The following is a 14,935-nucleotide window of genomic DNA, read 5'->3' on the forward strand; positions in this document are numbered from 1 at the left end:
CTCCCGGACAGGAGGGCGACCCTGGCGGCTCCCGGACAGGAGGGCGACCCTGGCGGCTCCGGACAGGAGGGCGACCCTGGCGGCTCCGGACAGGAGGGCGACCCTGGCGGCTCCGGACAGGAGGGCGACCCTGGCGGCTCCGGACTGGAGGGCGACCCTGGCGGCTCCGGACAGGAGGGCGGCTCCGGACAGGAGGGCGACTCTGGCGGCTCCGGACAGGAGGGCGACTCTGGCGGCTCCGGACAGGAGGGAGACTCTGGCGGCTCCGCACTGGGGATCGTTGCTGGCGGCTCCGGACTGGGGATCGTTGCTGGAGGCTCCGGACTGGGGATCGTCGCTGGAGGCTCCGGACTGAAGGGTGTCACTGGAGTGGAGAGACACACAGGAGGCTTCGTGCCATGGCTCATGACTGGAGGCTTCTTGCCACGGATCATCACTGGAGGCTTCTTGCCACGGATCATCACTGGAGGCTTCGTGCCACGGATCATCACTGGAGGCTTCGTGCCACGGATCATCACTGGAGGCTTCGTGCCACGGATCATCACTGGAGGCTTCTGGCCACGGATCATCACTGGAGGCTTCTTGCCACGGATCAGTGATGATCATCACTGGAGGCTTCGTGCCACGGATCATCACTGGAGGCTTCGTGCCATGGATCATCACTGGAGGCTTTGCTCTGGGAGAAGGCACAGGACTCACCAGGCTGAGGAGACATGCAGGAGGGTTAGGGCTTAGCACAGACACAGGACTCACCAGGCTGGGGAGACATGCAGGAGGCCTCTTCCTTGGCCGAGGCACCGGATACACTGGGCCGTGGTGGCGCACTGGCGGTCTCGAGCGCAGAGCTAGCACAACTCGTCCTGGCTGGATCCCCCCTGTAGCTCCACCGCATAACATGGTGCCTGACCAGTACGACGCTCGCCACGGTAAGCACGGGGAGTTGGCTCAGGGTCTCCTACCTGACTCCGCCAATCTCCTCGTGTGCCCCCCCCCAAAGAAATTTCTGTGGCTGCCTCTCGTGCACGTTTCCTCGAGCCAACTCCTCGTAGCGTCGCCGCTCCGCTTTAGCTGCCTCCAGCTCCTCTTTAGGATGGCGATACTCTCCCGGCTGTGCCCAGGGTCCCTTGCCGTCCAAGATTTCCTCCCATGTCCAGGAGTCCATTCCACCACGCTGCTTGGTCCTTTGGTGGTGGGTAGTTCTGTAACGATCGTCCTGGAAAGAAGGTGACCAAAACGCAGCGTGGTAAGTGTTCATTATAATTTAATAAATAACCTGAACACTGAAACAACCAAAAACAACAGAGAGAGAACGAAACGAAACAGTTCTGTCTGGTGCAACAACACAAAACAGAAAACAACTACCCACAACAAACAGGTGGAAAAAGGCTACCTAAGTATGGTTCTCAATCAGAGACAACGATAGACAGCTGCCTCTGATTGAGAACCACACCCGGCCAAACACACAGAAAAAGAAAACATAGAACACCAGACATAGAATGCCCACCCCAATTCACGCCCTGGCCAAACCAAAATAGACACATAAAAAGGATCTCTAAGGTCAGGGCGTGACAAAACCACATAAATGATACAGGGGCTCATCACTAGCCAAACCACTGTAGCAGTGGGATTGAATTATTACGAATAAAGAGGTAGATTATACTGAGAATAACTCACTGTGTGAGACCTCCAGATGACCAAACCACCACATGCAGTGGGATTGAGTTATTACGATTGAAGAGGTTAGTACTGAGAATAACACACTGTGTGAGTGCCTTGACCCCAGATGTTACCCCTGAGAGAGAGAGAACAATCTGAGCTGTTTGTCCTGCTGATAGATAAGTACTATAAGTACTCTGTGGGTTTTAGTGAGTAATGTCCTGTAACGCCACATGTCCTCTGGGTCCAGAGGGCATGCAGAGTACACTGGGCACAAGTGCCACGTCTAGGTAGAACAATAGTACATAGGATAGGCCAATTTCATGTTCAACAGTGTGTGGGTCTAAAGGGAGGAGATACCTAGGCCTAAACCATTATGTTGTTGTGGTAAAATCATTGCTAAGGTTAGCCAGAGTAAATGCACAGTTGCGAACTTGGAGGGGAAACTGTTGGTAAGTGAAAAGAGGATTCAATTATAGGTGTTTTGATGGTGCTGTATGTCACAAAGTCAGAAGGAAGTCAGCATCGGTCTGGCCAAGGCAGTTAGGTTAGGTCTGGCCATGCAATGGAAAATAAAACAGCTATATTTTGTCTGAATTAGCCGGTGGCCTTCCGTTTTTTCGAGGAGGAAATGGGTTGGATTTTGGGTTAGCTGAATGACTATGTTCATTCACTGTACTCTGTTAAGGCCAGGACAGGGGAGAGTTTTTGTAATGGCAGGTTGCAGAGAGAGAGAGGGCGAGAGGGCGAGAGAGAGAGAGAGAGAGAGAGAATCTTACCAGCATCATCATCATGAGATAGGAAAAGGAGTGCAGAGAGGAGTCTGAGAATCTTCAAATAAGAGAGCTGTCTTTGATGTCTGTTTGCATTCCTTTCAGTGTTGGTGAAAGAAGAGATGTTAAACGGAAATGGAAGAGAGGGAGACACTTGAAATTGAATGAGGCGCTAATAAAAACACACACCAGGTCTCCAAACAAAAGCAATGGGGAGAGAGAGAGAAAGAGAGGGAGAATAATTGAGAATAAGAGTGTAGAGATCAAGGGATCGAGAGACTTAAGGAAGGGAGAGAGAGCGAGAGTGTGTGTGTGAGAGAGCAGAGAGAGGGTAGTTGTCCGCTACATCTCTGTGCTGTTTTAAGGCTTTGTTGTGGTTAAGTGGCACGTCCTGGTGATCCATCTAGCTAAGTAAAGGCTGGCAGTATCAGGCTTTGTCCTAAATTACATCCTATGCCCTAAGTAGTGCACTACATAGAGAATAGGGTGCCATTTGGGACATAGTGTCACATAACCATTGTTCAGGGCAAGGAAGGGTTCATAATGGAGCAGAAGTACAATATCTGGGTCTCCTCTCACTTGTTTGCGGTGGTTGCTCCCGTCCTCATGCTTTTCCCTCAAATGGGCTGTTACACATGCCTTTGTTTCCTGTTGATTGTCTCACTCAGAAACGCTATAATGACAATGTGCATGAAGTAACATGTATACAACTTGTTTATGGCTTTTGAAAAATAAACTTGTGTAATGCAGTATGATAAAAACAGGACTAGAGGACCTTGAGCAGAGGCAGGGAATGACAACACGAAAAGCCTTCTCTCATTGTAGTTAGTGCACAGTAGAGTATGGATGGAAGAAGCTGCTTTTTACTATACCAGGACCCAGCCTTGGCCAGGCTCAGACTCGCTCACTGAGAGGTGTGGTATTGGGAATGGGGCAGCAGAGGGACAAATTCAAGAAGGGGGGCTGGGGGTCTGGTAAAGGGGATTATCCACACCACCCAGCACCGTAGAGTCTTCTGCCTCTAGTACTGTGGGGTGGAGGGGGCCGGGTGTGCCGTGATTCTGTTGGCACTCTGCACTAGGCTGACCAGCCAACCAGAAGAAGGGGAAAAGAAGAAGAAGAAACGGCCTCTTGTTGTTTGTTCTCCTCGTCCTCCATCTGTCTGTTCAGTTCCTGACACCTGTACTGTCCTGTCAGAGCCTGACACCCTGACAGGGGCAGATAGGCCCAGTCTTCAGGGACTGATGGATGGGAGGGAAGGATAGAGCAGCTAGCGAGACCTGCATGGTGGAGATGTGGGGGGATGGGATGGGGGTGAAGTTGGGGCCACTTCGCTTCTATCCCAGCAACACACTTTCTAGCTCTATAACCCAAGCTTACAGTACACTAAGATCCAAGCCCTACATTTTTTATAATGGACTTAACAGAACAAGCTTTTGTCTGTTAAATTCACAACTTGGAGCTTAATATGTATTTGTGATAGTGATAGGGAAGGGGAATTGATAAACCAATACTCGACTTGATTTAAAAGCAGAAAACAACTGCGATTTAATGGGTTGTCAGCCAGATGTTCCTATAAAACATTAATCAAATAAAATGTTATTGGCCGCGTACACATATTTTGCAGATGTTATAGCAGGTGCAGCGAAATGTTTCTAGCTCCAGCAGGGCAGTAATACCAAACATAACACACAAATCTCAAGACTAAAAATGTATTAATTAAGAAATATCAGAACTAACAATGTAGCAGTCACTAAGGTGCAGGGTAAAGTTGCAGGGTCTCCGCCTTCTAGATGGTAGCGGGGTAAGCTCGTTGATGATTTTCTGGCCTTCCTGTGATGCTATCAAGAAGAAACTCTCCTCTTTAGGGGTCATTCCACGGAACACAGTTAGACACTGACGTTGAGGGTTTAGTATGTGCTCTAGGGCTCATCCAAGAGCCTTTCATTGTCTTTGATTGTAAAACAAACATCTTTGTTCCAAATTCCTAAATATAACACTTCTTACTACTTTGGTTTGTGATCGGAAAAGGAAATGTCTTATGGTTGAGTTGTCAGCCTTAGTGACAAGATGGCTGGAAGGAAGACAACTTTTATTTGCTTTTGGCATGACAATAAATAAACAGATGCTTTCTAAACCTGTTAGCTGCCCACCTCTTAATCGGCTTACCTTGGCACAGGGACGGGCAGCGGGATGGGCGACTGGCATCTTTGAAGGGTCATACCAATAGCCAGTGGTCCACCCTTCCTCCAATAGAACATAACATGTTGGAGGACTACATGATACCAAAAAGAATACTTCATACATGAGCACACATTCAATTACTTGATAGAGTTCTGTAAGTACTGCTCACAGTGACTTGTGTATAACGGTAGAGGAACAGAAAATACATATTTAATCAATATATTACCAAAGCATATAGAATAATTCTTCGAAAGACATCATCAGTTGAGAAGTTCCTATTTGGTCTCTAAAATATCAAAATACTGCAAATACTATGTATGCCATAACTCAAGTGCTGTTGGTTTTCTTAAGCTCTGAACCTATCAAGTCATTTAAACATTTTTAGTATATGACAGTGTAAAATAAACAGTGTAAAACATAGTTTATGTTGCATTCATTTAAAGTTCTGACTGCCAAGTGCCCACGTCTGTTAACAAGTGTGTGGAAACTGTGTCACTTCACTTTGACACCACAGCAGAGCTGTTTTAAGTGTGTTTTACTACATTGAAGAGTAGTCCTAAAGAACTACAGAATTGTCAATATCCCACCCATGAATTAGGTAGCACAAGTTATCTGTTGTTGGGAAATCATGATTAATAAGCTCATAAATTAAATCAATTAGGTTTGTTTAGACACTGTCAATAAGGAAACCCTCATGTTCTCTCACTGAAGAGTAAAACCAGTGTGGATAACCATGACCACAAGCTAGTGCCTAGTGAGGGTGTGGAATGACCTCCCCTCTTAGCTTTAGACCGCTACTTGTTTGCACTTACCCGAGGATAATCGTGTAGGTTCCACAAACTCAAACAAATGGCTTGCTGCCAAGTCTTCTGCCGTTCAAACAAACATGTAAATGTGTTGACATAGTGGTGTCATAGTGGCTCAGGACAGACTTCTGAGCGTCTGTTCTTGTCACATTTTTACTATGGAGGACATTAGGAACGTATTACACTGAAAAACTGAAAAACCTGTATCTACAGTGCTTTCAGAAAGTACTGTACTCACACCTCTTGACTTATTCCACATTTTGTTGTGTTACAGTCTGAATTTAAAATAGATTAAATATATATCACTGCCCTACACATAATACCCCAGCCATCACTAACACAGAGAAGTTGTTGCCTACATACAGACTTAAAATCATTGGCCACTTTAATAATGTTTACATATCTTGCATTACTCATCTCATATGTACAGTTGAAGTCTGAAGTTTACATACACTTAGGTTGGAGTCATTTAAACATGTTTTTCAACCACTCCACAAATGTCTTGTTAACAAACTATAGTTTTGGCAAGTCGGTTAGGACATCTACTTTGTGCATGACACAAGTAATTGTTCCAACAATTGTTTACAGACAGATTATTTCACTTATAATTCACTGTATCACAATTCCAGTGGGTCAGAAGTTCGCATACACTAAGTTGACTGTGCCTTTAAACAGCTTGGTAAATTCCAGAAAATTGTGTCATGGCTTTAGAAGCTTCTGATAGGCTAACTGACATAATTTGAGTCAATTGGGGGTGTACCTGTGGATGTATTTCAAGGCCTACCTTCAATCTCAGTGCCTCTTTGCTTGACATCATGGGAAAATCAATAGAAATCAGCCAAGACCTCAGATGGTATACCTCCACAAGTCTGGTTCATCCTTGGGAGCAATTTCCAAACGCCTGAAGGTACCACGTTCATCTGTACAAACAATAGTACGCAAGGAAAAACACCATGGGACCACGCAGCCGTCATACCGCTCAGGAAGGAGAGGCGTTCTGTCTCCTAGAGATGAACGTACTTTGCTGCGAAAAGTGCAAATCAATCCCAGAACAACAGCAAAGGACCTTGTGAAGATGCTGGAGGAAACAGGTACAAATGTATCTATATCCACAGTAAAACGAGTTCTATATCAACATAACCTGAAAGGCCGCTCAGCAAGGAAGAAGCCACTGCTCCAAAACCGCCATAAAAAAGCCAGACTACGGTTTGCAACTGCACATGGGGACAAAGATCATACTTCTTGGAGAAATGTCCTCTGATCTGATGAAACAAAAATAGAACTGTTTGGCCATAATGATCATCGTTATGTTTGGAGGAGAAAGGGGGAGGCTTGCAAGCCGAAGAACACCATCCCAACCGTGAAGCATCATGTTGTGGGGGTGCTTTGCTGCAGGAGGGACTGTTGCACTTCACAAACTAGATGGCATCATGAGGAAGGGAAATTATGTGGATATATTGAAGCAACATCTCAAGACATCAGTCAGGAAGTTAAAGCTTGGTTGCAAATGGGTCTTCCAAATGGACAATGACCCCAAGCATACTTCCAAAGTTGTGGCAAAATGGCTTAAGGACAACAAAGTCAAGGTATTGGAGTGGCCATCACAAAGCCCTGACCTCAGTCCCATAGAACATTTGTAGGCAGAACTGAAAAAACTTGTGCGAGCAAGGAGGCCTACAAACCTGACTCAGTTACACCAGCTCTGTCAGGAGGAATGGGCCAAAATTCACCCAACGTGATGAAAGAAATAAAAGCTGAAATAAATCATTCTCTCTACTATTATTCTGACATTTCACATTCTTAAAATAAAGTGGTGATCCTAACTGACCTAAGACAGGGAATTTTTACTAGGATTAAATGTCAGGCATTGTGAAAAACTGAGTTTAAATGTATTTGGCTAAGGTGTATGTAAACTTCCGACTTCAACTGTATATACTGTATTCTATATTATCTATTGCATCTTAGCCTATACCACTCTGACATTGCTCATCCATATATTTATATATTCTTATTCCATTCCTTTACCTAGATTTGTGTGTATTAGGTATTTGTTGTGGAATTGTTAATGTTTCTGCACTGTCAGAACTAGAAGCACAAGCATTTTTGCTACACTCGCAATAACATATACTAACCATTTGTATGTGACCAATAAAATTTTATTTTATTTTTTCGTTTATTTCACCTTTATTTAACCAGATAGGCCAGTTGAGAACAAGTTCTAATTTACAACTGCGACCTAGCCAAGATAAAGCAAAGCAGTGCGACAAAAACTACAACACAGAGTTAAACATGGGATAAACAAACGTACAGTCAGTAACACAATAGAAAAATCTGTATTCAGTGTGTGCAAATGAAGTAAGGAGGTTAGGCAATAAATAGGCCATAGTGGCAAAGTAATTACAATTTAGCAATTAACACAGGAGTGATAAATGTGCAGATGAGGATGTGCAAGTACAAATACTGGTGTGCAAAAGAGCAGAAAAACAAAAACAAATATGGGATGAGGTAGGTAGTTGGTTGGATGGGCTATTTACAGATGGGCTGTGTACAGCTGCTGTGATCGGTAAGCTGCTCTGACAGCTGATGCTTAAAGTTAGTGAGGGAGATATAAGTCTTCAACTTCAGTGATTTTTGCAATTCGTTCCAGTCATTGGCAGCAGAGAACTGGAAGGAAAGGTGGCCAAAGGAAGTGTTGGCTTTGGAGATGACCAGTGAAATATACCTGCTGGAGCGCGTGCTATGGGTGGGTGTTGCTATGGTGACCAGTGAGCTGAGATAAGGCGGAGCTTTACCTAGCAAAGACTTATAGATGACCTGGAGCCAGTGGGTTTGGCGACTAATATGTAGCGAGGACCAGCCAACAAGAGCATACAGGTCGCAGTGGTGGGTAGTATATGGGGCTTTGGTGACAAAACGGATGGCACTGTGATAGACTGCATCCAATTTGCTGAGTAGAGTGTTGGAGGCTATTTTGTAAATGACATCGCCGAAGTCAAGGATCGGTAGGAGAGTCAATTTTACGAGGATATGTTTGGCAGCATGAGTGAAGGATGATTTGTTGCGAAATAGGAAGCCGATTCTAGATTTAATTTTGGATTGGAAATGCTTATTTAATGTCAAAGTGGAATTATGTTTTTCGACTTGAGTCAATAAGTATTCAACCCTTTTATTATGGCAGGAGTAAAGATTTACTTAACAAGTCACATAATGGGGCCTCCCGAGTGGTGCACTGGTCTAAGGCACTGCATCGCAGTGCTAGAGGCATCATTACAGATCCGGGAGACCCATGAGGTGGCGCACAATTGGCCCAGTGTCGTCCGGGTTAGTGGTAGGGTTTGGCCGGCTGGGATGTCCTTGTCCCATCGCGCTCTAGCGACTCCTTGTGGCTACCGGGTGCATGAACGCTGACTTCGGTTGCCAGCTGTACAGTGTTTCCTCCGACACATTGGTGCGGCTGGCTTCCGGGTTAAGCGAGCAGTGTGTCAAGAAGCAGTGCGGCTTGGCGGGGTCGTGTTTCGGAGGACGCATGGCTCTCGACCTTCGCCTCTCCTGAGTCCATACGGGAGTTGCAGCGAGGAGACAAGACTGTAGCTACCGATTGGGGAGAAAAAGGGGTAAAAAGTTTTACTTTTTTAAATTTTATTATAAATAAATAAATACAAGACAAATAGTAAGTTGCATTGACTCACTCTGTGTGCCATAATAGTGTTTAACATGATTTTTGAAGGACTACCTCATCTCTGTACCCCACACATAAAATTATCTGTAAGGTCCCTCAGTCGAGCAGTGAATTTCAAACATAGATTCAACCACAAAGGAAGGTTTTCCAATGCCTTGTAAAGAAGGGCACCTATTGGGTAGATGGGTAAAAAAAAATCTGACACTGAATATCCCTTTGACGATGGTGAAGTTATTCATTACACTTTGGGCGGTGTATCAATACACCCAGTCACTAGAAAGATACAGGATTCCTTCCTAATTCAGTTGCCGGAGAGGAAGGGAACCGCTCAAGGACTTCACCACGAGGCCAATGGTGATGTTTAATGTCTGTGATAGGAGAGAACTCAGGATGCATCAACAACATTGTAGTTACTCAACAATACTAACCTAATTGATAGACTGAAAAGAAGGCAGCCTGTACAGAATAAAAAATATTCCAAAACATGCATCCTGTTTGCAACAAGGCACTAAAGTAGTACTGCAAAACACTTTTTGTCCTGAATACAAAGTGTTATGTTTGAGGCAAATCCAATACAACACATTACTGAGTACCACTCTCCATATTTTCAAGCATAGTGGTGGCTGCATCATGTTATGGGTATACTTGTAATTGTTAAGGATTGGGGAGTTTTTTAGGATCAAAAAGAAACAGCATGGCACTAATCACAGGCAAAATCCTAGAGGAAAACCTGTTTCAGTCTGCGTTCCTCTAGACACTGAGACAAGAATTCACCTTTCAGCAGGACAATAACCTGAAACAGGCCAAGTCTACACTGGAGTTGCTTACCAAGAAGACAGTGAATGTTCATGAGTGGCCAAGTTACAGTTTTGACATAAATCGGCTTTAAAATCTATGGCAAGACCTGAAAATTGTTATCTAACAATGATCAACAACCAATTTGACAGAGCTTTAAGAATTTTGAAAAGAATAATGGGCAAATGTTGCATAATCCAGGTGTGCAAAGCTCTTAGAGACTTACCCAGAAAGACGATTCTAACATGTATTGACTCAGGGGGTTGAATACTTATCTAAGTTATATTAGTGTTTAATTTTTCATGATTTTTCTTCCACTTTGACATTTTACAGAGTATTTTGTGCAAATCGCTGACAAAAAAATGCCAATTAAATTTATTTGAATCCCACTTTGTAACACAAGAAAATTTGGAAAAAGTAAAGGGGTGTGAATACTTTCTGAAGGCGCTGTATTTAAGTGTACGTTTTCATATTGAGTGACCTCTTAAAACTATGTACAAACATGGTAGTTACTAGTTACAGTATGTTAATGTATTATTTGACAACTATATCCTGAGCGATACTTCTTATGACATACAGTCAAAACGTTTTGTTTTTATTCTCTGCCGAAAAGTTAAATAACTACATTTAGTTTAACTGTGCAAGAGAGAAGACTAGGACCAGACACGCTAGGTGATGTAAAATGGTAGCTAGACTAATTTCTCCTTTTGTGTCGTTGTTCCCAGACAGTGCCCGGTAACCAGCAACGCTATGCTTTACCTCAGAGAAGTGTGCTTCATGTCATAGAACTAAATAGTTATATATACAGTATAATTATTTTTTTAAACGCAAGCATATTCTTTCTTATTCATTTCATATTTTATACACATTGTTGGACTGTAATACAGAGTGTAAAATCTGTAGAGCTCCCTCTGTTGGCAACTCGGGCACAGCTGGGGGAACTCTTACATAGGATAATACAAGCAGTGAATGTGTTTTTTTCTGCGTGTGTGTATCCATGTTTTGTGACCAAAATAACCTCCTCATTCCAAAATATCCTACTTAAAAAAGCAATTGTGTCAACAACCTTTTTAATCGCTTTCCACATGTTTTGCTTTAATCTCTCCTTCTCCCTCTGTTTCTCTAGGTTGACTCTGACTCCCTGCTGTCCACCATGGAGACCTCTGCTCCGACAGCCACTGAGAAAAAGGAGCATAAGGGATCAGGTCTGGATGGAAGCAGCTTCTCAGACCTGCCAAAGAAACCATCTCCCACTACTGTGACCAGAGGTATGAATGACTAAGCAGTGGTGGAAAAAGTACTCAATTGTCATACTTGAGTAAAAGTAGATGCCTTAAAAGAAAATTTATCAAGTTCACGCAGTAAAATACTACCTGAGTAAAAGTCTAAATGTATCTGGTTTACAGTGGTGGATACAGTGGTGGAAAATACAGTGGTGGAAAAAGTACTACATTTTCATACTTGAGTTATATTTGGGAAAAAACAGACAGGGGAACACTCAAACATCATTTACGGACGTATTATTTGTTTTTAGTGATTCTGCCAGATCAGATGCAGTAGGGATGACAACGCGTTATATTGATAGATGCGTGAATTGGACCATATTGCTGTCCTGCCTGAGCATTTGAAAACGAGTACTTTTGGGTGTCAGGGAAAATGTATGGTATCATAAATATAACATCTTTTCTTTAGGAATGTAGTGGACTAAAAGTAAACTTGTCAATGATATATATTAAAGTATAGATACCCCCCAAAACAACTTAAGTAGTACTTCAAAGTATTTTTACTTACTTTACAGCACTGTGACTAAGAGCTAACACCTTCAACTATACCTCCAGTCTCTGTCTGTACACTATAGCAGTGCTCCCAGTCAGAAGTTGGCATCTTTGATACCCAAATCAAATACATTATAGGTGTCCCCCTGTCATATGGGATCTCCAGAAGTTTTCTTCCAATATTTTCATTCTGAAAATATTTTCAATATAAAATACTTCTTGACTGAAATTGATTGTGCAGAAGGTAAAATCTTGCCTTTAGGTATTGTTTTTCTTTCGGTGGTCCATGTTGGTGTATGCTTTACATAGTGTCTTATTGACCCACTCAGTGGCACGTGAAAAAAAGAGATATGGAGAGGGACTGCATGTTTCAAGGATGTCAGAAACTGGGTGATGGGGGAAAAAACACTATAATGAGGGCGAAAGACCTTGTTCTTACCTCGTGAGTATAAACGTTATAAATTACTAAAGCAGTCTGTGGTAACAGTGGACGGCACAGTGCATCAGAGTCCTCTGACACCGGCGAGGACCGTGAAGTACCTTTTGATATGCTAATGAGCTGTATCTGATATTGTGGCATTGGTAAGTTATATTTAATGATAAGCTTGGTGACCTGCCATAAGCAAAGCCATATGAGCATTAATTGTTTAGAGAAATAGATTTAAGAAAAATAGGACGCTTCTCTCTGCCCTCAATGGCACCTCTTCAAAGAAATCCTAGAAGATTGTTTCCAAACCTATTAATTATATTTATTGTACTGTATCCTATACAGGGTACCCTATTGCAATTATTCAAATCTACATAGACCAAATAATTGTGATAGTTGCAAATTATATTGTAAGTAATATAAAGCTGGTATAGTTTATTTTTATGGAAAGTAGCTGGCAGGCAACTCTTATGTGATGATAACTGTAGTGAGTTTCCATCCGGTCTGAGAAGAAAAAAGAGAGAGTGTGCGAGAAAGAGTGAGAGAAACAGAAAGTGTTAGAGAGGGAGGGAGGAAGAGGGAGATACAGATTAAGAGAGAGAGAGACAGGGAGAGAGACCTCTCATGTATTAAATATGAGACCTCGTGTTTTCATCAGTGAGTATATGTGATGAAATCTCCCCATAACGAAGACTGAGGGCCTTGTTCTCGCCTCCAGAGGTTTAACATTATGAATTATAAACGACTGCATGGCGGAGCGGTTCAACTGGACTCTGAAGTCCTTCCTTCTGAGATGGACAAAGACATCTAGCGAGGGCCCACCACTGAAATGTTAATAGAACTTATCAGTCGTACATTTTTACTGTTTAATGAATGGCTTGGTGGCCTGCCATCGCCAAACTATAATCATCATGCATTCTTTATTCACGCATTGGCAACAGCGAAAGTAGAACATTTACACCCATACTGACTTTGTTACATAGTTATACTCCTATGTTTCTCATTTGTTTTTGTCCTTTTGATCAGTCTTTTCACTGGTCCTGCAATTAGTATGAATATGAATATAGGGCCAAATCTGTTCCTGGAGAGCTACCCTCCTGTATGTTTTCACTCGAACCCCAGTTGTAACTAACCTGATTCAGTTTATCAACTAGCTAAATATTAGAATCAGGTGTGCTATATTAGGGTTGGAGTGAACTTACTCACCAGGAACAGGGTTGAAGAGCCCTGATATAGGGCATAATGTGAATAAATCAATATGATAGTGTATTATTCTTAGTACATTTCTCAAAGTAGCCAATATCAATGGCCTCATTCACTCAACTCTATTGAAACTACTGTTAAGTCAAAGGGTAACTAACTGAAGGATCATCAGACCACTCGGTGAAAGGTCTAAGAAAATCGCTCTAATGTCTGCATTAGCTTCAATGGTAAGTCATTACAAATGAACAGAGTTCCAACTACGGTACATCGTTTCCCTTCGCTGGCCTGCCCTGGACACGTTGGCAGGTTGAACATCAGTGTCTTACAAAGAAGACTCCGTTTCAGTTTCATGGAGACATGCCCTGCCTAGTTCAAGGGAAACTTCACCGCTGAACATTATTTGGGGTGTTTTTCCAGTTTCCTACATAATTATGAGTGATGAGGTGTTTCAGACATAATTATGCACCATAGCGGTATTTTTGCATTTCTGCCCAGGAGAGTTCAACCAATGATGTCATTGGTTGATTGAGCCTGCTATCTGAACAAAAAATGGGTTTAGTCCTGTTTTGTAGCAATTATTGTGGCCTTTGTGTTTTGCCGATTGCATGACGATCACGCTAGCAGCGAGTAGATATGATTGTCCTTGTTCAATAGATAGGAACGATGTTCCTAGCTGCCACATCATTGCAGGATATCTAGGTTGACTCATTTTCCCGAGCTTTGTAAAGACTACAGCCTGACGGGAGCCGTATTTCCTTGTCCAATTGTGTTCCCACCCTCGAAGGCAGGTTTTTAAAAATGGGTTTGGTACTAGTTTCTACAAGGTTCATGGGAGCTATGTTACCATGCACTGTCTAGCCAAGATGGCTAAATAATTACAATGGCTGCTTCTGATGATTCCTCTTTCCAAGAAAAGCTGGACGATGAAACAGTTTTCGATGTTCTTTTACATACTAACATGGGGACATACTGCCCTATTCATTTGAGCCGGGAATACACTGAATAGGAGTTGAGACGAGTACATGAATTGCGAAACCAGCAAGCAGCGATGGGGAACCACGGTCAGACTCCGATGGATCGTGTGTATGTGACAGACCATATAGGTTTTGTTGCACACATGGATAGGAGTGTGCTGTAGACCTCTAAGATCAACTGGCGGCGGCAGCCTAAACCAGTTAGACCAGGAAGGCAAATGACAAACGAGTAAGTTGTTTTGCTGTTGGTCCCTAGCTAGCAATATAAGCTATCTTTTCACACGAGGCAGTGCTGTTCAGTAAAGTATAATTTCGTGATCGATTCAACCATAACAGGGCTTACTAGTAACACTACAAGCCAAGCTAGCCATGTTGAGGTAGCTTTGTTTGCTTTAACCAAAAATCTACTGTAGCCTAATGTTATAGGTAGTTAGCTAACGTTAGCTAGCTAGCCTCAATGTATCTTATTAGGATTAAATGGATTAAATTAGGATTGATGATGATAATGAAGAGTAATGAGTAATGAAATTACTTTGGCTTTATGACTCGTATTAGTCTTTGAATAACTATACCTGTGTGTTGTAGCTAGCTAGGTAATGTGTGTCTGTGATATGTGTAATATTCTTTATTGTGCTGCAATACTAATACAGACAGTACACAACA

The 14,935-nt window shown here is 42.8% G+C and overlaps 1 protein-coding gene across 1 annotated transcript in view; it reads left to right on the forward strand.

Annotated features, from left to right (window-relative positions):
- The first annotated feature begins 2,021 nt into the window (after positions 1-2,021).
- The window catches only part of gli2a (GLI family zinc finger 2a), a 93,093-nt gene continuing 80,179 nt past the window's right edge, over positions 2,022-14,935 (forward strand). The window contains exons 1-2 of the mRNA XM_039006900.1: positions 2,022-2,108; positions 11,020-11,161. Of these exons, the coding sequence (XP_038862828.1) occupies positions 11,047-11,161 (115 nt within the window). The 5' untranslated portion in view covers positions 2,022-2,108; positions 11,020-11,046. The remainder of the gene's footprint in view (positions 2,109-11,019; positions 11,162-14,935) is intronic.

This window comes from Salvelinus namaycush, chromosome 13 (genome assembly GCF_016432855.1).
Source record: "Salvelinus namaycush isolate Seneca chromosome 13, SaNama_1.0, whole genome shotgun sequence".
Taxonomy (NCBI): domain Eukaryota; kingdom Metazoa; phylum Chordata; class Actinopteri; order Salmoniformes; family Salmonidae; genus Salvelinus; species Salvelinus namaycush.